The 20,975-nt window shown below is 65.0% G+C and overlaps 2 protein-coding genes across 5 annotated transcripts in view; one reads left to right on the forward strand and one right to left on the reverse strand.

Annotated features, from left to right (window-relative positions):
• On the forward strand, positions 1-4,328 carry C31H6orf136 (chromosome 31 C6orf136 homolog). Its single transcript, XM_053967748.1, is given in 8 exon segments — positions 1-63; positions 129-212; positions 214-384; positions 1,137-1,400; positions 1,981-2,069; positions 2,722-2,922; positions 3,963-4,032; positions 4,118-4,328. Coding segments are annotated over 8 exon segments (1,026 nt in total). The 3' UTR covers positions 4,202-4,328.
• Positions 4,326-20,975, reverse strand: part of DHX16 (DEAH-box helicase 16) — a 27,458-nt gene continuing 10,808 nt past the window's right edge. For 2 of the 4 annotated variants that reach the window (XM_053967941.1, XM_053967942.1), the window contains 15 exons: positions 20,618-20,836; positions 17,647-17,835; positions 16,735-16,845; positions 15,534-15,649; positions 14,230-14,440; positions 13,404-13,502; positions 12,409-12,561; positions 11,719-11,859; positions 10,366-10,528; positions 9,290-9,408; positions 8,596-8,663; positions 7,780-7,942; positions 7,031-7,192; positions 5,961-6,134; positions 4,326-4,566 (listed from right to left, as the gene is read on the reverse strand). In XM_053967941.1, coding sequence (XP_053823916.1) covers positions 4,438-4,566; positions 5,961-6,134; positions 7,031-7,192; positions 7,780-7,942; positions 8,596-8,663; positions 9,290-9,408; positions 10,366-10,528; positions 11,719-11,859; positions 12,409-12,561; positions 13,404-13,502; positions 14,230-14,440; positions 15,534-15,649; positions 16,735-16,845; positions 17,647-17,835; positions 20,618-20,836 — 2,217 coding nt within the window. In that variant the 3' untranslated portion in view covers positions 4,326-4,437. Of the gene's footprint in view, positions 4,567-5,960; positions 6,135-7,030; positions 7,193-7,779; positions 7,943-8,595; positions 8,664-9,289; positions 9,409-10,365; positions 10,529-11,718; positions 11,860-12,408; positions 12,562-13,403; positions 13,503-14,229; positions 14,441-15,533; positions 15,650-16,244; positions 16,262-16,734; positions 16,846-17,646; positions 17,836-19,064; positions 19,130-20,617; positions 20,837-20,975 lie in introns of those variants that run through there. The other 2 variants (XM_053967943.1, XM_053967945.1) reach the window with 2 other exon arrangements.

Here is a 20,975-nt window from a genome sequence, read left to right on the forward strand (position 1 = left end):
ATGAATGAACGGCGGGTGGGCGGGAAGAGCGCGGAGCCACCGCGCACGCGCAGCCGGCTCCGGGTCACCTTCCCGCGCTCGGCGCATGCGCGCCGCGCCGAGTTGCGTGAGGGGGGGGGGGAGCGAAGCGCGCGCGCGCGGCCCGCGCAGGCGCGGTGCGAGCGGCCGGCGTGAGGGGAGAGCGAGGAGGAGGCGGCGGCGCCGCCGGGGACAGCGCGGAAACAGCGCGGAAACAGCGGGGACAGCGCCGCCGCCATGTACCGGCACGTCACCGCCACCGTCACCGCCGCCGTCCGCCTCCGGCCCGGCCGCGCCTGGGCCCCGGCAGCGACCGCAGCGCCCGCGCCGGCCCCGCCGCGCCGCCGCTACCGAGCGCGGCCGCAGGTGAGGGGAGCGCGCTGAGGGGAGGGTGGGCGGGGGGGGGTATGCAAATAACGCCGCGGAGAGGGTGGGGTTATGTAAATAAGGGTTGTGGAGAGGGTGGGTTTATGCAAATAGCGGCGTGGGTTCTGTTGGAAGAAGGGGTTATGCAAATAGGGGGCGTTGGGTGGGCGGGGCCGTGCGAATAGAGGTGCGTGTGGGAATTGGGGATGGGCGGGGTTATGCAAATAAGCGGCCTTAGTTTCGCTTTGCCGGCGGGAGGGCGTGGTTATGTAAATTACAGCCTGGAATAGGTTCGGTTTAGCCGTAGTGGAGCGTGGCTATGCAAATCGAGTGTTGTCCCTATTTGGGGCGGGGCTTCCCTCTGGGGGCGGAGCCGGAGGTCGCTGGTGGGAACCAAATGAGGCAAATCCCCCCAAATGGGGCAAATCCCCCCAAAATGGGGTAAATCCTCCCAAAATCGTTAAAACCCCCTTTTCCACAGGGCGAGTCCTCCCAAAACGGGGCAAATCCCTCCAAAATCGGGACAATCCCCTTTTCCATAGGGCAAATCCCCCCCCAAGTGGGGTAAATCCCTCCAAAATCGGTAAAACCCCCCTTTTCCATGGGATAAATCCCCCCAAAATCGGTAAAAACCCCCTTCCCCCCCCCCCCTCCAACGCCCCAGCCCCGTCTCTGTGCGCTCCCTCGCTCCCCCAGCCCCCTCCCCACACGGCTCCGACCCCAAATTCCCCTTTTTTTCCCCCCATTCCCAGGGCCTGGAGCCCCCCCTGGGGCTGGCCCTGCTGCCCCCCCCGCGCTGCCCCCCGCCCCGGGGGCTGGAGGGGCTCGGGGGTCCGGTGACCACGGTGGACGGGCGGCGCGAGGACGACATCGACGTCAGGGACCCCCCCCGGCTGCTGCTGGGACCCCCGGGACCCCCCCCGGGCACCCCCGGGACCCCCCCGGGCCGCCGGGGCAGCCCCCCCCCCTCCATGGAGGAGCACCTGGCCAGCGTGCACGAGAGGCTGCGGCACGAGGTGGCACCGGGGGGACACGGGGGGACATGGGGGGCACCAGGGGGATGTGGGGACACAGGGAGATGTGGGGACATGGGGGGACATGGGGACATGGGGGGACACGGGGACATGGGGGACACCGGGAGGAGATTGGGGACATGGGGGGGACACAGGGGGACACTGGGGGGATGTGGGGGACACGGGGGACACAGAGGAGATGGGGGGACGTGGGAGACACGGGGACATGGGGGACACGGAGGGATGTGGAGAGACGTGGGGGGACACAGGGGGACATGGGGGAGATGGGGACATAGGGGGACATGGGGGGACACAGGGGACACTGGGGGGACATGGGGGACACCGGGAGGAGATTGGGGACATGGGGAGGGGGGGGATGAAATGGGGAGGGGATGACAAAATGGTGGGGGGGTGACAGAACAGGGAGGGGGTGACAGAACAGGGAGGGGGTGACAGAACAGGGAGGGGGTGACAGCACGGCCCAGGGAGGTGACAAAACTGTGGGGGATTGACAGGAAAAGGGGGTGGGACTGAACCGGGGAGGTGACAGCGGCCATGGTGACCCCCCTGTCCCCCCCCCCAGCTCCCCAATTTCTTCCTGAAGATCCCAGACTACGCCCTGTACGCCCCCGACGTGGAGTTCCAGTGCCAGCACCTGCACCTGCACACGCGGTGGGTGACGGGGACACCGCGGGGACACCGGGGGGACACTGGGGGGGGGACACTGGGACAGCCCTGGGACATCGGGGGCACACTGGCCCCGCAGGGTGGCCCTGGGGAGGTGACAGGGTGGCACAGGGCAGTGACAGTGACACCGACAGTGACGTCCCCGTGTCCCCAGGGGCCATGGGGCGGTGCTGGGGTGGCACAGGGAGGTGACAGTGACACCGACAGTGACGCCCCCGTGTCCCCAGGGGCTGTGGGGCGGTGCTGGGGTGACACAGTGGGTGACAGTGGGTGACAGTGGGTGACAGTGACACCGTCAGTGACGTCCCCGTGTCCCCAGGGGCTGTGGGGTGGTCACAGGGTGTCACAGGGTGTCACAGTGGGTGACAGTGGCACTCTCAGTGACGTCCCCGTGTCCCCAGGGGCAGTGGGGCAGTGCTGGGGTGTCACAGGGTGTCACAGTGGGTGACAGTGGCACTCTCAGTGACGTCCCCGTGTCCCCAGGGGCCCTGGGGTGGTCACAGGGTGTCACAGCGGGTGACAGTGGCACTCTCAGTGACGTCCCCGTGTCCCCAGGGGCAGTGGGGCAGTGCTGGGGTGTCACAGGGTGTCACAGCGGGTGACAGTGGCACTCTCAGTGACGTCCCCGTGTCCCCAGGGGCCGTGCCATGTACGCCCTGGCGCTGGCGCTGTGCCGGGCCCTGGCCTGGGGTTACTTTGCCAGCCTCAGGCTGGAGGTGCTGGCGCTGACGCGGCACCCCGAGGACTGGAGCGTGCGGGCGCGGTGGCGCCTGACGGGGCTGCCCCTGCACCTGCTGCTGCTGCGCTGGTACCGGCGGGACAAACGCACCCTGCTCAGGTGAGGGGCACACCTGGGGCACCGCCCATCATCCCCGTGCCACCCCCTGCCATCCCTGTGCCACCCCTGTGCCACCTCCTGCCATCCCCCTGTCACCTCCCCTGCACCTGCTGCTGGTACACTGGTACAGGAGGGACAAACGCACCCTGCTCAGGTGAGGGGCGCACCTGGGGCACACCTGAGACACACCTGGGGCACCGCCTGCCATCCCTGTGCCACCCCTGTGCCACCTCCTGCCATCCCCCTGTCACCTCCCCTGCACCTGCTGCCGCTGTGCTGGTACAGGAGGGACAAACGCACCCTGCTCAGGTGAGGGGCACACCTGGGGCACACCTGGGGCACCGCCCATCATCCCCCTGCCATTCCTGTGCCACCCCTGTGTCACCTCCCCTGCACCTGCTGCTGCTGCGCTGGTACCGGCGGGACAAACGCACCCTGCTCAGGTGAGGGGCGCACCTGGGGCACCGCCCATCATCCCCGTGCCACCCCCTGCCATCCCTGTGCCACCTCCTGCCATCCCCCTGTCACCTCCCCTGCACCTGCTGCTGGTACACTGGTACAGGAGGGACAAACGCACCCTGCTCAGGTGAGGGGCGCACCTGGGGCACACCTGAGACACACCTGGGGCACCGCCTGCCATCCCTGTGCCACCCCTGTGCCACCTCCTGCCATCCCCCTGTCACCTCCCCTGCACCCTGCTGCCACTGTGCTGGTACAGGAGGGACAAACGCACCCTGCTCAGGTGAGGGGCACACCTGGGGCACACCTGGGGCACCCCCTGCCATCCCCATGTCACACTCTGCCATCCCCTTCTACCATCAGGACGAGTGGCACCTGCTGCGCTCAGTGTCACACCTGTGCCCACCCCTGTGCCACCCCCAGACACACCTGTGTCACACCTGTACCACACCTGTGCCACCTCCAGAGACACCTGTGTCACACCTGTGCCACCCCTGTGTCCCCCCCCGGGGTGGGGGGGGGGGGGGGTCGGTGCCACCCCCGTCCCCGATGTCCCCAAGTCCCCCCCCGTGTCCCCCCAGGTCCTACGACGCCTTCTCCACCTTCTTCCTCAACTCTCAGGGGCTCATCCGCTGCCACCGCGTGGACAAGGTGAGTCGGGGCGCACCTGGGCACACCTGGGGACACCTCGGGGACGTCCCCGGTGTCCCCTGACCCCGTGTCCCCCCCTCCCCAGCTGATGCCAGCCCCCACGGCCGTCCCCGAGCCCAAGAAGCTGCTGGTGGCCGCGGCGCTGGCCGTGGCGCTGGCCCGGCCCTGAAGCCACCGAGGGGACACCTGAGCGCCCCTCCCCCCACCTCGGAGTGTCCCCTTTGTCACCTCCCCCCGTGTGTGTCCCCCCTCCCCCCCCCTTAATTTAATGTACAGAATAAAGGAACCAGCGGTGACACGGGGACAGCGGCGTCCCCGAGCGCGGGTGGCGCCGGTGCTCTGCCCCAGGGCTGTATTGGGGGTCCCCAGCTGTCCCCAGGTGTCCCCCAGGTGTCCCCGGGGGGCTCAGCCCAGCTCCTCCCGCGATTTTCCGGCTTTTTTGGGCATTTTGCGGCCGCTGCCGTCCTCGAGCTCCTTGGCCTGGTAATAGTGAGGGGCCACCTCCAGCAGCCAGGCGCTGTCGATCTCCATCACCTGGGGACAAGGGACACACCTGTCACACACCTGTGACACACCTGTGACACACCTGTCACACCTCTGACAGCTGGGGACATCCCTAGGGACAGCCAGGCGCTGTCGATCTCCATCACCTGGGGACAAGGGACACACCTGTCACACCTGTCACACACCTGTGACACGCCTGTCACACCTGTCACACACCTGTGACACACCTGTGACACCTGTCACACCTCTGACAGCTGGGGACATCCCTAGGGACAGCCAAGCGCTGTCGATCTCCATCACCTGGAGACAAGGGACACACCTGTCACACCTGTCACACGCCTGTGACAGCTGTCACACACCTGTGACACACCTGTCACACCTGGTACACCTTGTGGCATCCCTAGGGACAGCCAGGGGCTGTCAATCTCCATCACCTGGGGACAAGGGACACACCTGTCACACACCTGTGACACGCCTGTCACACCTCTCACACACCTGTGACACACCTGTTACAGCTGGGGACATCCCTAGGGACAGCTATGACACCTGGGGACATCCCTAGGGACAGCCAGGTGCTGTTGATCTATGGACAAGGGATACACCTCTCACACACCTGTGACACACCTGTCACAGCTGGGGACATCCCTAGGGACAGCCAGGTGCTGTCGATCTCCATCACCTGGGGACAAGGGACACACCTGTCACACACGTGTGACACACCTGTCACACCTGGGGACATCCCTAGGGACAGCCAGGTGCTGTTGATCTATGGACAAGGGATACACCTGTCACACACCTGTCACACCTAGGACACACCTGGTACACCTGGGGACATCCCTAGGGACAGCCAGGCGCCGTCAATCTATGGACAAGTGACACACCTGCCACACACCTGTCACACACGTGTCACACCTGTGGCACACCTGTCACAGCTGGGGACACGCGGGGATAGGGATGATGGCTTTGGGGGTCACCGCTTTGTCACCATGGCCACCACGCGGATGTGGCCACCAGGTCCCTGTCGCCGTGGCCACCTCAGGCCCCAGGGGGCCACCAGGTCCCTGTCCCTGCTGTCCCTGCGCGGGCACCCTGGAGGTGAGCGTGTCCCTCCTGTGTCCCCATAGGCACACCGTGTCCCTGCCCTGTGTCCCCGTGTCCCTGCCGTGTCCCCAGCTGTCCCCAAGCTGTCCCCAGCTGTCCCAAGGTGTCCCCAAGCTGTCCCCAGCTGTCCCAAGGTGTCCCCAAGCTGTCCCAAGGTGTCCCCAAGGTGTCCCCACCTGTCTCATGAACTCCTTGGAGGTGCACACCAGCTCGTGGTGCAGCACCCAGCGTGTCCCTTGTGTCACTGTACCCACACTGCCCTGTGTCCCCGTGTCCCAAGGTGTCCCCAGGGTGTCCCCAGGGTGTCCCCAGGGTGTCCCCACCTGTCTCATGAACTCCTTGGAGGTGCACACCAGCTCGTGGTAGAGCACCCAGCGGGGCTGCAGGGCGAACAGGGCGCTGTTGGGGTGGATGAACACGGGCTGCTGGTGCTTCACCGTGCGGTACCCGCCCCGCGCCAGGCGCGCCGTGTGGTAAAAGAACCCGGCCGTGATGGCCTGGGGGGGACACAGAGGGGACACTGTTACTGGGAGGGCACTGGGAGGGGACTGGGATACACTGGGAGGGACTGGGATACACTGGGAGGGCACTGGGAGGGCACTGGGAGGGACTGGGATTCACTGGGATACACTGGGATCGGTACCCGCCCTGCGCCGTGTGGTAAAAGAACCCGGCCGTGATGGCCTGGGGGGGACACAGAGGGACATCGTTACTGGGAGTGACTGGGAGGGCACTGGGATACACTGGGAGGGCACTGGAATACACTGGGATTCACTAGGAGGGCACTGGGAGTGACTGGGGAATATTTTGGGGCTGTTTTGGGGGTATTTGGGGGCTGTTTGGGGGATATTTTGGGGATATTTCGGGGATATTTTGGGCTGTTTGGGGGTTATTTTGGGGCTGTTTTGGAGGTATTTCAGGGCTGTTTGGGGGATATTTTGGGGCTGTTTTGGGGGATATTTCGGGGATATTTCAGGGCTATTTTGGGGGTATTTCAGGGCTGTTTGGGGGATATTTTGGGGGCTGTTTTGGGGCTCACCTTGCGCACCAGGTCCAGGTTGCCCCCGCAGGAGGACGGGGCTGAGGTGTGATTTGGGGGATATTTTGGGCCTATTTTGGGGGCTGTTTTGGGGGTGTTTCAGGGCTGTTTGGGGGATATTTTGGGGATATTTCGGGGATATTTTGGGGCTGCTTGGGGGCTATTTTGGGGGCTGTTTTGGGGCTCACCTTGCGCACCAGGTCCAGGTTGCCCCCGCAGGAGGACGGGGCTGAGGTGTGATTTGGGGGATATTTTGGGCCTATTTTGGGGGCTGTTTTGGGGGTGTTTCAGGGCTGTTTGGGGGATATTTTGGGGATATTTCGGGGATATTTTGGGGGCTGTTTTGGGGCTCACCTTGCGCACCAGGTCCAGGTTGCCCCCGCAGGAGGACGGGGCGATCTCCACGCGCTCCATCAGCCCCTGCAGCTGCTCCCGCACGTCGCGGGCGCGGCGCAGCGAGCGCGCCTGCACAAAGTGCTCGTAGCACCACTGCAGGGAGTGACCGCTGGCCACCCACTGCCAGGGGACACCGCGGGGACACCGCGGGGACAGCGGGGACACAGCCACAGCCACGGCGACACCGGCACGGGGAGGGGGCAGCAGGACAGCCAGACAGGACACACAAAGGGACACGAAGGTCAGCGCTGCTGCTGGACGTGTCCCCAGCCCCCCGATGTCCCCAAGGCCCCCGATGTCCCCAACCCCCCTGCGGTGTCCCTGGTGTCCACACCCACTGATGTCTCCAGCCCCCCCCCCCGATGTCCCCAACTCCCCCGTGGTGTCCCCAATGTCCTCACACCCCCAAATGTCCCCCATGTCCCTGATGTCCCCAAGGTCCTCAGTGTCCCTGGTGTCTCCAATGTCCCCAGTGTCCCTGATGTCCCCGATGTCCCCAACCCCTGATGTCACCAATGTCCCCGATGTCCCCAATATCCCCAATGTCCCCGGTGTCCTCACACCCCCTGATGTCCCCGATGTCCCCAAGGTCCCCAGTGTTCCTGGTGTCTCCAATATCCCCAGTGTCCCTGATGTCCCTGATGTCCCCATGCTCTCCAATGTCCCCAGTGTCCCCGGTGTCCCCACACCCCCCGGTGTCCCCGTGCCTGGTTGTAGACGTTGAGCAGCACCAGGTGGTCGCCCCCGGGCACGCTGAAGGCCACGCGGGCGCTGTCGGCGTGCAGCACCTTGTCCTTGGGCCGGTAGAACACGGCGTTGTTCACCGAGAGCATGGCGGCCACCGTCAGCACCTCCTCCGTGCAGCCGTACCTGGGACAGGGACATTGGGGACATTGGGGACACTGAGGGGACATTGGGGACACTGTCAGCACCTCCTCCGTGCAGCCATACCTGGGACAGGGACATTGGGGACACTGAGGACACTGAGGGGACATTGGGGACACTGGGGACATTGAGGGGACACCATCAGCACCTCCTCCGTGCAGCCGTACCTGAGCAGGGACATTGGGGACACTGAGGGGACATTGGGGACATTGGGGACACTGAGGGGACATTGGGGACATTGGGGACGCTGTCAGCACCTCCTCGATGCAGCTGTACCTGGGACAGGGGGGACACTGGGGACACTGAGGACATTGAGGGGACATTGGGGACACCGTCAGCACCTCCTCCGTGCAGCCGTACCTGGGACAAGGGGGACATTGGGGACATTGGGGACACTGAGGGGACACTGAGGGGACACTGGGGACATTGGGGACACTGTCAGCACCTCCTCCGTGCAGCCGTACCTGGGACATTGGGGACACTGAGGGGACACATTGGGGACACCCTGGGGACACTTTGGGAACACATTGGTGACACATTGGTGACACCTTGGGGACACTTTGGGGACACGTTGGAGACACTCTGGGGACACTCTGGGGACACGTTGGTGACACCTTGGGGACGTGGCTGTCACTCACTGCTCGCTCGCCAGGATCATCTTGGCCAACATCGGCTCCACCGGCAGCTCCGCCATGCGCCGGCCCAGCTGGGACAGGGTGGGGACAGCGGGGACAGCGCTGAGCACCGGGGCCACCCCGGTGCTCCCAGTGCTCCCAGTCCCCCCCAGTGCTCCCAGTGCTCCCCCAGTGCTCCCAGTGCTCCCAGTCCTCCCCCAGTGCTCCCAGTGCTCCCAGTGCTCCCAGTGCTCCCAGTCCTCCCCCAGTGCTCCCAGTGCTCCCAGTCCTCCCCCAGTGCTCCCAGTGCTCCCAGTCCCCCCCAGTGCTCCCAGTGCTCCCAGTCCCGTGGTCAGCTCCCCCAGGTGGTTCATTCCCCGTTCCCAGTCCCTCCCAGTCCCTCCCAGTACCGTGGTGAGCTCCCCCAGGTGGTTCAGTGCCCATTCCCAGTCCCTCCCAGTGCTCCCAGTACCGTGGTCAGCTCCCCCAGGTGGTTCATTCCCGTTCCCAGTCCCTCCCAGTGCTCCCAGTCCCCCCAGTGCTCCCAGTCCCTCCCAGTGCTCCCTCCCAGTACCGTGGTCAGCTCCCCCAGGTGGTTCATTCCCCGTTCCCAGTCCCTCCCAGTCCCTCCCAGTGCTCCCAGTACCGTGGTCAGCTCCCCCAGGTGGTTCATTCCCCGTTCCCAGTCCCTCCCAGTCCCTCCCAGTGCTCCCAGTACCGTGGTCAGCTCCCCCAGGTGGTTCAGTGCCCCCAGGGCGTAGAGCTGCTCCAGCGCCAGCACCAGCGTCTCGTGGGGGGGAGGGTCCAGGAAGTCGAAGTGGATCAGGTCGTTGATGCCTGGGGACAGCCCGGTGTCACCTGGCGTCACCTGGCGTCACCTGGTGTCACCTGGCGTCACCTGGTGTCACCTGGCGTCACCTGGTGTCACCCTGCCACCCCGGTGTCACCCTGCGTCACCTCGATGTCACCCGGCTGTCCTCAACCACCCCGGTGTCACCTGGCTGTCCCCAAGGTGCCACCACCCATCTCCAACCCCCCCCATGTCATCCCAGTGTCACCCCAGTGTCCCCAATCCCCTCCCAGTCCCTCCCAGTGCCCCCCAATCCCCTCCCAGTTGCTCCCAGTGCTCCCAGTTGCTCCCAGTGCCCACCCAGGCTCTTGAGCAGCAGCACCAGTGCGCCCAGGTTTGTTCTGACACCCCCAAATCCCCTCCCAGTCCCCTCCCAGTCCCTCCCAGTGCCCCCAAATCCCCTCCCAGTCCCTCCCAGTGCCCTCCCAGTCCCCTCCCAGTGCCTCCCAATCCCCTCCCAGTGCCCCCAAATCCCCTCCCAGTCCCTCCCAGTGCCCTCCCAGTGCCCCCAAATCCCCTCCCAGTCCCTCCCAGTCCCCTCCCAGTGTCTCCCAATCCCCTCCCAGTCCCTCCCAATCCCCTCCCAGTCCCTCCCAGTGCCCCCCAGTCCCCTCCCAGTGCCCCCAAATCCCCTCCCAATCCCCTCCCAGTCGCTCCCAGTGCTCCCAGTGCCCACCCAGGCTCTTGAGCAGCAGCACCAGCGCACCCAGGTCTGTTCTGACACCCCCAAATCCCCTCCCAGTCCCTCCCAGTGCCCCCAAATCCCCTCCCAGTCCCTCCCAGTGCCCTCCCAATCCCCTCCCAGTCCCTCCCAATCCCTCCCAATCCCCTCCCAGTCCCTCCCAATCCCTCCCAGTCCTTACCAGTGCCCCCCAGTCCCTCCCAGTGCCCCCAAATCCCCTCCCAATCCCCTCCCAGTCCCTCCCAGTGCTCCCAGTGCCCACCCAGGCTCTTGAGCAGCAGCACCAGCGCGCCCAGGTCGGCTCTCTGGATCTCGGGCACCGCCGTCTCCTCCAGCTCGTGCTGGAACGCCCAGGCCGTGTAGAGCCGGAAGCACTTGCCGGGCGCCACGCGGCCCGCGCGGCCCGCGCGCTGGTTGGCAGAGGCCTGGGGACACCGGGGTGGCACCGGTGACACCAGGGACACCAGGGACACCTCACTGGGACACCGTGACACCACTGACACCACTGACACCAGTGACACCAGGGACACACGGCCCGCGCGCTGGTTGGCAGAGGCCTGGGGACACCGGGGTGGCACTGGTGACACCAGGGACACCTCACTGGGACACCGTGACACCAGTGACACAGTGACACCAGGGACACCAGTGACACCACTGACACTGGTGACACCAGTGACACCTCACTGGGACATCAATGACACCAGTGACACCAGGGACACCAGGGACACCTCACTGGGACACCGTGACACCAGTGACACAGTGACACCAGTGACACCAGTGACACCAGTGACACAGTGACACCAGGGACACCTCACTGGGACACCGTGACACCAGTGACACAGTGACACCAGTGACACCACTGACACCACTGACACTGGTGACACCAGGGACACCTCACTGGGACATCAATGACACTAGTGACACCAGGGACACGCGGCCCGCTCGCTGGTTGGCAGAGGCCTGGGGACACCGGGGGGACACCGGGGACACCTCACTGGGACATCAGTGACACCAGTGACACCAATGACACCAGGGACACCTCACTGGGACACCAGGACACCAGTGACACCGGTGACACCAGGGACACCTCACTGGGACATCAATGACACCAGTGACACCAGGGACACCTCACTGGGACACCAGGACACCAGTGACACCAGTGACGCCTGGCACCCAACTGGAACGCGATGGGGACGCGGCAGGGACGGGTAAAAATACGGGGGTGTGACAATAAATGAGTGAGGTGACACAGGTGACACAGGTGACACAGGTGACCCTACCCGTGAGCAGGGCGTCACCACCAGCGGCTCCATGCCCATGCAGGGGGTGGCAGGGGATGGCGAGTAGGTGACAATAGGTGACAGTACATGACAGTACGGTGACACAGGTGACACTAAGGTGACACTAAGGTGGCACAGGTGACACTAAGGTGACACAGGTGACCCTACCCGTGAGCAGGGCGTCACCACCAGCGACTCCATGCCCGTGCAGGGGGTGGCAGGGGCTCACAGCAGGTGACAATAGGTGACAGTACATGACAGCACGGTGACACAGGTGACACTAAGGTGACACTAAGGTGGCACAGGTGACACTAAGGTGGCACAGGTGACCCTACCCGTGAGCAGGGCGTCACCACCAGCGACTCCATGCCCGTGCGGGCGCTGTAGCTCTTCTGCTTGCAGAAGCCCGGGTCCAGCACGTAGACGATGCCGTCGATCGTCACCGACGTCTCGGCGATGTTGGTGGCCACCACCACCTGCAGCAGGTGGGGATGGCGCTGGGGACACGCCCCCGCCGGCCCCACCCCTCCCGGCCACACCCGGCTAAGCCACGCCCCGTTTAAAGCGCGCGCTGTTAGGCCCTGCCCACTGGGAGCTCCGCCCAATCACGCTCCGCACTGGCTGCAGGCCACGCCCAATAAAGCCACGCCCGTTCTGACCACACCCATTCTGAAATACAAAGGCACACCCATTCGGACCACACCCAACCAAGCCACACCCCTCTCAGGCTCCACCCCTTCCCTTAAAGGGCCAGCGCACCTTCCTTTCTCCCTAAATCAAGCCCCACCCCTTTTCCCTTAAACCCCACCCCTTTCCCATTAAACCCCACCTCTTTTCCATTAAACCACACCCCTTCGTCAGGACACCACGCCCCCTCCCAAGGCCCCACCCCTCCCTTAAAGGGCCAGCGCACCTTCCTGGCTCCCTAAATCAAACCCCACCCCTTTCCCCTTAAACCCCACCCCTTTCCCGCGACACCACGCCCCCTCCCGAGGCCCCGCCCCTCCCTTAAAGGGCCAGCGCACCTTCCTGGCGCCGGGGGGCGTGGGCTGGAAGATGCGGGCCTGCAGCTCCGAGGGCAGGTTGGCGTAGATGGGCAACACCAGCAGCTCGGGCAGGCGCGAGCCCAGGCGGCGACAGCGCTCCTGCAGCAGCTCCACGCAGGCCTCGATCTCCTCCTGCCACCCCAGGGACATCGGGGACATCGTTGGGGACATTGGGGACATCGGGGACACCCAGGGGATTGGGGACATCGGGGACATTGGGGACATGGGCAGCACCAGCAGCGCTCCTGCAGCAGCTCCACGCAGGCCTCGATCTCCTCCTGCCACCCCATTGGGGACATTGGGGACATCGCTGGGGACACTGGGGACACTGAGGACATTGGGGACATTGGGGACACCCAGGGGATTGGGGACATCGGGGACATTGGGGACATTGGGGACATGGGCAGCACCAGCAGCACTCCTGCAGCAGCTCCACGCAGGCCTCGATCTCCTCCTGCCACCCCATCGGGGACATTGGGGACATCGCTGGGGACATTGGGGACACTGAGGACATTGGGGACATGGTTGGGGACATTGGGGACACCCAGGGGATAGGGGATATTGGGGACATCGGGGACATTGGCAGCACCAGCAGCGCTCCTGCAGCAGCTCCACGCAGGCCTCGATCTCCTCCTGCCACCCCAGGGACATCGGGGACATCGTTGGGGACATCAGGGACACCCAGGGGATAGGGGACATCAGGGACATTGGGGACATCAGGGACATTGGGGACATCGGGGACACCCAGGGGATAGGGGATATCGGAGACATTGGGGACATTGGGGACATCAGGGACATCGGGGACATCGTTGGGGACATCGGGGACACAGCAGGACAAAGACTCGTGGCAGGAAATTGGGGCTGGGGACAGGGGAGCTCTCAGGGGATGGGGACAGCAGGGGGACAGGGTGACGCCCAGGTGACACGGAGGTGACACGGAGGTGACACGGAGGTGACACGGAGGTGACACTGACCTGCCCGGTGAGGAAGACCAGGATGTCCCCGGGGGGTTGGGTGACGTGGATCTGCAGCACCGACACCACGCAGGCCTCCAGGTAATCGGCCTCGGGCGCCTGCGGGGACACCGAGGGGACATCGGGGGACAGCGGGGGACACGGGGACATCAGGGGACATCGGGGACATCAGGGGACAGCGGGGACAGCAGGGGACATCGGGGACATCGGGGACATCAGCACCGGCTGTCCCCAAAGGTCCCCAGCCATCCCCCTCTTCCTGTGTCCCCTCGTGTCCCTAAATGCTCCCAACACCCCACAGCCCCAGGTAGGCCTGAGCACCCCCAGTGTCCCCAAGTCCCCAATGTCCCCAACACCCTGAACACCCCCAACGTCCCCGATGTCCCCAATATCCCCAGTGTCCCCAATGTCCCAGATGTCCCAACGTCCCCAATGTCCCCAACATCCCAGATGTCCCCAATGCCCTGAACACCCCCAAAGCCCCCGATGTCCCCAATGTCCCCAGCGTCCCCGATGTCCCCGACGTCCCCAATGTCCCCCGCGTCCCCGATGCCCCCAACGTCCCCAATGTCCCCAATGTCCCCAATGTCCCCAATGCCCCCAATGTCCCCAACACCCTGAACGTCCCCAATGCCCCCAATGCCCCCGATGTCCCCAATGTCCCCGATGTTCCCAACGCCCCCGATGTCCCCAATGTCCCCAATGTCCCCAATGTCCCCAATGTCCCCAATGTCCCTGATGTCCCCAATGTCCCCCAATGTCCCTGATGTCCCCTATGCCCCCAACGCCCCCAACGCCCCCGACGCCCCCAGTGTCCCCGCGTCACCTTGGTGTAGTAGATGTCCACCGGGAAGCGCCGCCCCGGGATGCGGAAGACGGGCGCGTTGTCGAAGAAGGCCGAGAAGCGCTCGGTGTCCAGCGTGGCCGAGGCCACCAGCACCTTGAGCTGCGGCCGGAAGCGCGCGATGTCCTTGATGAGCCCGAAGAGCACGTCCGTGTGCAGCGTGCGCTCGTGGGCCTCGTCCACCATGATCACGCTGGGGACACGGGGACATGAGGACAGGGATGGGGACACGGGGACACGGGGACAGGGATGGGGACACGGGGACACGGACACGGGCATGGGGACAGGGATGGGGACACGGGGATGGGGACATGGACATGGGCATGGGGACAGGGATGGGGACACGGGGATGGGGACATGGACATGGGCATGGGGACAGGGATGGGGACACGGGGATGGGGACATGGACATGGGCATGGGGACAGGGATGGGGACACGGGGACACAGACATGGACATGGGCATGGGGACAGGGATGGGGACACGGGGACACAGACATGGACATGGGCATGGGGACAGGGATGGGGACACGGGGATGGGGACATGGACATGGGCATGGGGACAGGGATGGGGACACGGGGATGGGGACATGGGGACATGGACATGGGCATGGGGACAGGGATGGGGACACGGGGATGGGGACATGGACATGGGCATGGGGACAGGGATGGGGACACGGGGACACAGACATGGACATGGGCATGGGGACAGGGATGGGGACACGGGGATGGGGACATGGACATGGGCATGGGGACAGGGATGGGGACACGGGGACATGGGGACAGGGATGGGGACATGGGGACACGGACAGGGATGGGGACAGGGACACGGGGACATGGACGTGGACATGGGGACAGGGATGGGGACACGGGGATGGGGACATGGGGACAGGGATAGAGAGACACAGACAGGGACAAGAGGACAGGGGCAGGGACACGGGGATAGGGACAGGAAGAAGAGCATGTCCCCAGTGTCCCTGATGTCCCCCAGTGTCCCCAGTGTCCCCAATGTCCCCAATGTCCCCAGTGTCCCCAATGTCCCCAATGTCCTCAATGTCCCCAGTGTCCCCAATGTCCCCAGGTATCCCCAATGTTCCCAGTGTCCCCAGTGTCCCCCATGTCCCCAGTGTCCCCAGGTGTCTGCAATGTCCCCGATGTCCCCAGTGTCCCTGATGACCCCAGTGTCCCCCATGTCCCCAGTGTCCCCGATGTCCCCAGGTGTCCCCGATGTCCCCAGTGTCCCCAGGTGTCCCCGATGTCCCCAGGTGTCCCCAGTGTCCCCTTGTCACCTGTAGGACGCCAGGTCGGGCTCTGTCAGGAACTCCCTCAGCAGCATCCCGTCCGTCATGTACTTGAGCACCGTGCGCTCCGACGTGCAGTCCTCGAAGCGGATGCTGTACCCCACCTTGGGGACAAGGGACACGGCCCTGTCACCTCCCTGGGGCTGCTGTCACCTCCCTGGGGCTGCTGTCACCCCCCCCCGGGGCTGCTGTCACCTCCCCGGGGCTGCTGTCACCTCCCTGGCGCTGCTGTCACCCCCCCCCGGGGCTGCTGCCACCTCCCCGGGGCTGCTGTCACCTCCCCGGGGCTGCTGTCACCCCCCCCCGGGGCTGCTGTCACCTCCCCGGGGCTGCTGTCACCTCCCCGGGGCTGCTGCCACCTCCCCGGGGCTGCTGTCACCTCCCCGGGGCTGCTGTCACCTCCCCGGGGCTGCTGCCACCTCCCCGGGCTCGCTCTGTCCCCCCCAGGGTCACTCAGGCCACCCCCGTGGTCACTCAAACCCCCCCCAAGATGTGTCACCGGGGTGTCCCCAACATGCCCAGGATGTGTCCCCAAGGTGGGGACATCGTGCTTGGAGGTGGGGATGTGTCCTCGCGTCTCCAGTGTCCCCCCATCCACGCATGTCCCCCACGTCCCCAGTGTCCCCAGTGTCCCTGCTGTCCCTGGTGTCCCCCCCATGTCACTGCTGTCCCCACTGTCCCCGGTGTCCCCAGTGTCACCTCGTTGCCCAGCTTTGTCCCCAGTGTCCCCCCCATGTCCCCACTGTCCCCAGTGTCCCCCCCATGTCCCCGGTGTCACCTTGTGCCCAGCTTTGTCCCCACTGTCCCCGCAGTGTCCCCCCCATGTCCCCACTGTCCCTGGTGTCCCCAGTGTCCCCGGTGTCCCCAGTGTCCCCTCCATGTCCCCAGCATTGTCCCCAGTGTCCCCCCCATGTCCCCACTGTCCCCAGTGTCCCCGGTGTCCCCAGTGTCCCCAGTGTCCCCCCCATGTCCCCACTGTCCCCCCTATGTCCCCGGTGTCCCCGGTGTCACCTCGTTGCCCAGCTTTGTCCCCAGTGTCCCCCCCATGTCCCCAGCGTCCCCTGCAGTGTCCCCAGTGTCCCCCCCAGTGTCCCCAGTGTCCCAGTGTCCCCCCAATGTCCCCAGTGTCCCCAGTGTCCCCCCCATGTCCCCAGTGTCCCCCCCCATGTCCCCATGTCCCCGGTGTCACCTCGTTGCCCAGCTTTGTCCCCATCTCCACGGCCACCCTGGCGGCCACGCTCATGGCGGCCACGCGCCGCGGCTGCGTCACCCCGATCTTCATCCCGCCCCGCGTGTAGCCCTGGGGACAGCGGGGACAGCGGGCTCGGGGGGGTGACAGAGACCCCAGACCCCCGGGAGACCCCCCCGGAGCTGAACTGACCCCAAAAACGACACCTGAGCAGCCCCAAATCCCCGCAAGGCCCCAAATCCCCCCCCAGTCCCTCCCAGTCCCCTCCCAGTCCCTCCCAGTGCCCCCAGTCCCTCCCAGTCCCCTCCCAGTCCCTCCCAGTGCCCCCCAGTCCCTCCCAGTCCCCTCCCAGTCCCTCCCAGTGCCCCCCAGTCCCTCCCAATCCCCTCCAGTCCCCCCCAATCCCATCCCAGTCCCTCCCAGTGCCCCCCAGTCCCTCCCAGTCCCCCCAGTCCCTCCCAGTGCCCCCCAGTCCCTCCCAATCCCATCCCAGCCCCTCCCAGTCCCCTCCTAACCCCCTCCCAGTGCCTCCCAGTCCCTCCCAGTGCCCCCCAGTCCCTCCCAGTCCCATCCCAACCCCTCCAATCCCCTCCCAGTCCCTCCCAATCCCATCCCAGCCCCTCCCAGTCCCCTCCTAACCCCCTCCCAGTGCCTCCCAGTCCCTCCCAGTGCCCCCCAGTCCCTCCCAGTGCCCCCCCAGTCCCTCCCAGTCCCCTCCCAGTCCCTCCCAATCCCATCCCAACCCCTCCCAGTCCCTTCCCAGTGTCCCCCAGTCCCATCCCAACCCCTCCCAGTCCCTCCCAGTGCCCCCCAGTCCCCCCCGAACCCCTCCCAATCCCTCCCAATCCCCTCCCAGTCCCTCCCAATCCCATCCCAACCCCTCCCAGTGCCCCCCAGTGCCCCCCAGCACACCTCCTCGTGCAGGTACTGGGGGATCTGGGTGGTTTTCCCCGAGCCCGTCTCGCCCTCGATCACCAGCACCTGGTGCTGCCCCACGGCCGCCACCAGCTCGTCGCGGAAGGGGAAGATGGGCAGGGCCCGGCGGCCGTCCTGCAGCGACTGCCGGCGGCGCTCGGCCTCGGGGACGGCCTCGGGGACGTCCTGGGGACACCGGGGACACGCCACGGTCACCTCGGTGTCATTGGTGTCATCCAACTTCACCCCAGTGCCACCAGTGACCACCCAGTGTCCCCAGTGCCGGCGGTGCTCAGCCTTGGTGTCATCCAACTTCACCCCAGTGCCACCAGTGACCACCCAGTGTCCCCAGTGCCGGCGGTGCTCAGCCTTGGGGACGGCCTCGGGGACGTCCTGGGGACACCGGGGACACGCCACAGTCACCTCGGTGTCACCAACTTCACCCCAGTCCCACCCCAGTAACCACCCAGTGTCCCCAGTGCCAGCGGCGCTCGGCCTCGGGGATGTCCTGGGGACACCGGGGACACGCCACGGTCACCTCGGTGTCACCAACTTCACCCCAGTGCCACCCCAGTAACCACCCAGTGTCCCCAGTGCCAGCGGCGCTCGGCCTCGGGGATGTCCTGGGGACACCGGGGACGCCCCACGGTCACCTCGTTGTCGTTGGTGTCACCCTCAGTGTCGTTAGTGCCACCAAGTTCATCCCAAATGTCCCCCAAACCCCTTCCTGTGACCCCAAATCCCCCCCAAACCACCCCAAACCACCCCAAATCCCCCCAAACCATCTCAAATCCTCCCCAAACCACCACAAACCATCTCGAATGCCCCCCAAACCCCTTGCTGTGACCCCAAATCCCCCCAACCCCCCTCAAACCACCCCAAATCCCCCCTAAACCACCTCAAATTCCCCCCAAACCACCCCAAATCCCACTGAACCCCATCCCTGACCCACAAATCTGCCCCAAACCATCCCCAAACCCCTCAAACCATCCCAAAACCCCTTCCTGTGACCCCAAATCCCCCCCAAACCACCCCAAATCCACCCCAAACCACCTCAAATGCCCCTCAAACCACCCCAAATCCCCCCAAACCATCTCGAATCCCCCCCAAACCACCACAAACCATCTCGAATGCCCCCCAAACCCCTTGCTGTGACCCCAAATCCCCCCCAACCCCCCTCAAACCACCCCAAATCCTCCCCCAAACCACCTCAAATCCCCCCCAGACCCCTGAATCCACCCCAAACCATCTCAAATGCCCCTCAAACCACCCCAAATCCCCCCCAAACCACCACAAACCATCTCAAATGCCCCCCAAACCCCTTCCGGTGACCCCAAATCCCCCCCAAACCCCATCTCTGACCCCCAAACCACCTCAAATCCCCCCCAGACCCCTGAATCCACCCCAAGCCCCACCTTCTGGGGGTCGGTGCCCTCGAGGCGGGCGGCACTGACGAACTGCACCATCTCCTCCTCCTCCTCCAGCACCCCAAATCCCCCCCAAACCATCCCCAAACCACCCCAAATCCCCCCTAAACCACCTCAAATTCCCCCCAAACCACCCCAAATCCCACTGAACCCCATCCCTGACCCCCAAATCCGCCCCAAACCATCCCCAAACCCCTCAAATCATCCCAAAACCCCTTCCTGTGACCCCAAATCCCCCCCAAACCACCCCAAATCCACCCCAAACCATCTCAAATGCCCCTCAAACCACCCCAAATCCCCCCCAAACCATCTCAAATCCCCCCCAAACCACCCCAAATCCCCCCAAACCATCTCAAATCCCCCCCAAACCACCACAAACCATCTCGAATGCCCCCCAAACCCCTTGCTGTGACCCCAAATCCCCCCCAGCCCCCCTCAAACCACCCCAAATCCCCCCCAAACCACCTCAAATCCCCCCCAGACCCCTGAATCCACCCCAAGCCCCACCTTCTGGGGGTCGGTGCCCTCGAGGCGGGCGGCACTGACGAACTGCACCATCTCCTCCTCCTCCAACACCCCAAATCCCCCCCAAACCATCCCCAAACCACCCCAAATCCCCCCTAAACCACCCCAAATTCCCCCCAAACCACCCCAAATCCCACTGAACCCCATCCCTGACCCACAAATCCGCCCCAAACCATCCCCAAACCCCTCAAATCATCCCAAAACCCCTTCCTGTGACCCCAAATCCCCCCCAAACCACCCCAAATCCACCCCAAACCATCTCAAATGCCCCTCAAACCACCCCAAATCCCCCCAAACCATCTCAAATCCCCCCCAAACCACCGCAAACCATCCCGAGTGCCCCCCAAACCCCTTCCTGTGACCCCAAATCCCCCCCAAACCACCCCAAATCCACCCCAAACCATCTCAAATGCCCCTCAAACCACCCCAAATCCCCCCCAAACCATCTCAAATCCCCCCCAAACCACCGCAAACCATCTCGAATGCCCCCCAAACCCCTTCCTGTGACCCCAAATCCCCCCCAACCCCCCTCAAACCACCCCAAATCCCCCCCCAAACCACCTCAAATCCCCCCCAGACCCCTGAATCCACCCCAAGCCCCACCTTCTGGGGGTCGGTGCCCTCGAGGCGGGCGGCACTGACGAACTGCACCATCTCCTCCTCCTCCAGCACCCCAAATCCCCCCCAAACCATCCCCAAACCACCCCAAATCCCCCCTAAACCACCTCAAATCCCCCCCAAACCACCCCAAATCCCACTGAACCCCATCCCTGACCCCCAAATCCGCCCCAAACCATCCCCAAACCCCTCAAATCATCCCAAAACCCCTTCCTGTGACCCCAAATCCCCCCCAAACCACCCCAAATCCACCCCAAACCATCTCAAATCCCCCCCAAACCACCCCAAATCCCCTCCAAACCATCTCAAATCCCCCCCAAACCCCTTCCTGTGACCCCAAATGCCCCCCAAACCATCTCAAATCCCCCCCAGACCCCTGAATCCACCCCAAGCCCCACCTTCTGGGGGTCGGTGCCCTCGAGGCGGGCGGCGCTGACGAACTGCACCATCTCCTCCTCCTCGAGCAGCAGCTCGTAGTCGGGGCCGCGCTGGCGCCGGGCGGCGTCGCGGGCCCCGAAGCGCAGCGCGGCCGCCCCCAGCAGCTGCTCCTCCCAGCGCCGCTGCTCGTCCCGCGGGGCCAGCGCCTCCTCCTGCGCCTCCTCCCGCTCCGGGATCTTCTGCCAGGGGGGATTTGGGGGGTCAGGGATGGGCTTCGGGGGGATTCGGGGTGGTTTGGGGGGGATTTGGGGTGGTTTGAGGGGCATTTGAGATGGTTTGGGGTGGATTTGGGGTGGTTTGGGGGGGATTTGGGGTGGT

Source organism: Vidua chalybeata, chromosome 31, assembly GCF_026979565.1.
Source record: "Vidua chalybeata isolate OUT-0048 chromosome 31, bVidCha1 merged haplotype, whole genome shotgun sequence".
Classification (NCBI taxonomy): Eukaryota; Metazoa; Chordata; class Aves; order Passeriformes; family Viduidae; genus Vidua; species Vidua chalybeata.